Source organism: Leucoraja erinacea, unplaced genomic scaffold, assembly GCF_028641065.1.
Source record: "Leucoraja erinacea ecotype New England unplaced genomic scaffold, Leri_hhj_1 Leri_100S, whole genome shotgun sequence".
Lineage (NCBI taxonomy): Eukaryota > Metazoa > Chordata > Chondrichthyes > Rajiformes > Rajidae > Leucoraja > Leucoraja erinaceus.
In genome coordinates, this window is record NW_026575242.1 from 365,001 (window position 1) to 366,174 (window position 1,174).

General features: G+C 71.1%; 1 protein-coding gene across 1 annotated transcript in view; it reads right to left on the minus strand.

The window, feature by feature from the left end:
- The window catches only part of LOC129715101 (neuronal tyrosine-phosphorylated phosphoinositide-3-kinase adapter 1-like), an 8,946-nt gene extending 7,778 nt beyond the window's left edge, over nt 1–1,168 (minus strand). The window contains exon 1 of the mRNA XM_055664968.1: nt 195–1,168. Within this exon, the coding sequence (XP_055520943.1) occupies nt 195–1,116 (922 nt within the window). The 5' untranslated portion in view covers nt 1,117–1,168. The remainder of the gene's footprint in view (nt 1–194) is intronic.
- Nucleotides 1,169–1,174: the final 6 nt, after the last annotated feature.

Sequence of the window (1,174 nt, forward strand, 5' to 3'; positions counted from 1 at the left end):
TGCTGGGTCGAAGGGCCGAATGGCCTACTCCTGTACCTATTGTCTAGTGAATGGTGGTGCTGGCTCGAAGGGCCGAATGGCCTACTCCTGCACCTATTGTCTAGTGAATGGTGGTGCTGGCTCGATGGGCTGAATGGCCTATGATCACTCCCACACCACCATTGTGAGTCTTCCCCCCTCCCCCGCTCCCTCACCTTCCGTCTCCTTGGCCTTCTTCCCGCAGGAGAACTTGCGTTGCCAGGCCCGGCCCGGCCCTGCCGGTACATCGGCCACTGGGCAGTGGGTGGTGGCGGTGCTGACCAGCGAGCGGGAGCAGCAGACGCTGGTGCAGACGGGCGTCCTCTCCTGCCCCTGCACCTTCACCGTGGAGTAGTGGGCGGCCGGGCCCCCCTTGGCCCTCAGGCTGTCGTAGGCCGGGGGCCGCTTGAGGTGGGGCCAGGCCGAGGGGCCGGGGTGGGGCCCCGCGCTCTCCAGGAGCCCGTGGGCCGGGGGGGCCTTGTACAGGCCGGAGACGGGCCTAGTGCCCGGGGCGGCCTTGTGCCCGGGTCGCTGGTCCGCGGAGGGGCCCGCTCGGACCAGGAGCGGGTGGGTGGTCACCTTGAGGGGGGCCCCGTCGTGAGGGAGGGGGGCTAGTTGTGGCGATGGGGTGCAGACCATGGTCTGCGAGGTGGGGAGCTCCTTCTCCGGCCTGTGCTGGCCCGAGGCCTGTGGGGGCAGGGGGGTGGAGTGGCTCCTGGCCCGGCCAGAGGGGAGAAGGGGCCCTCCGTCCCGTGGGGCTGGTGGAGGGTCGCCGTGAGGGGGCGGCAGGGTTACCTTGGGCCCCCCCCCTTGGTACCCCTTCTGGCCCGGGCCCTGGGGGAAGGCCAGGAGGGGGGGCCGGTGGAGGAGGAGGTTGGGGAAGGGGGGAGGGATGTCGTAGGCGGGTCCCCGGGGGCCGGGGTGTTGCGGGGCCTTGTAGTCCACGGGCGCGGAGAACTTGAGCCACTTGGGGTCCCCCCGCCCCCCCTCCTCGGGCAGCGGGTACTTCATCTCCTCGTAGATGGCCTCCACGCTGTGGCCGGGGTCCTCGGCCGGCCCCTGGGCCTCGCCAGCCCCCTTGAACACGTCCCCCACCATCTCGATGTAGACCGGCTCCTCTTCCTCCTCCGCCTCCGTCGAGGCCCGGCGGGGGGGT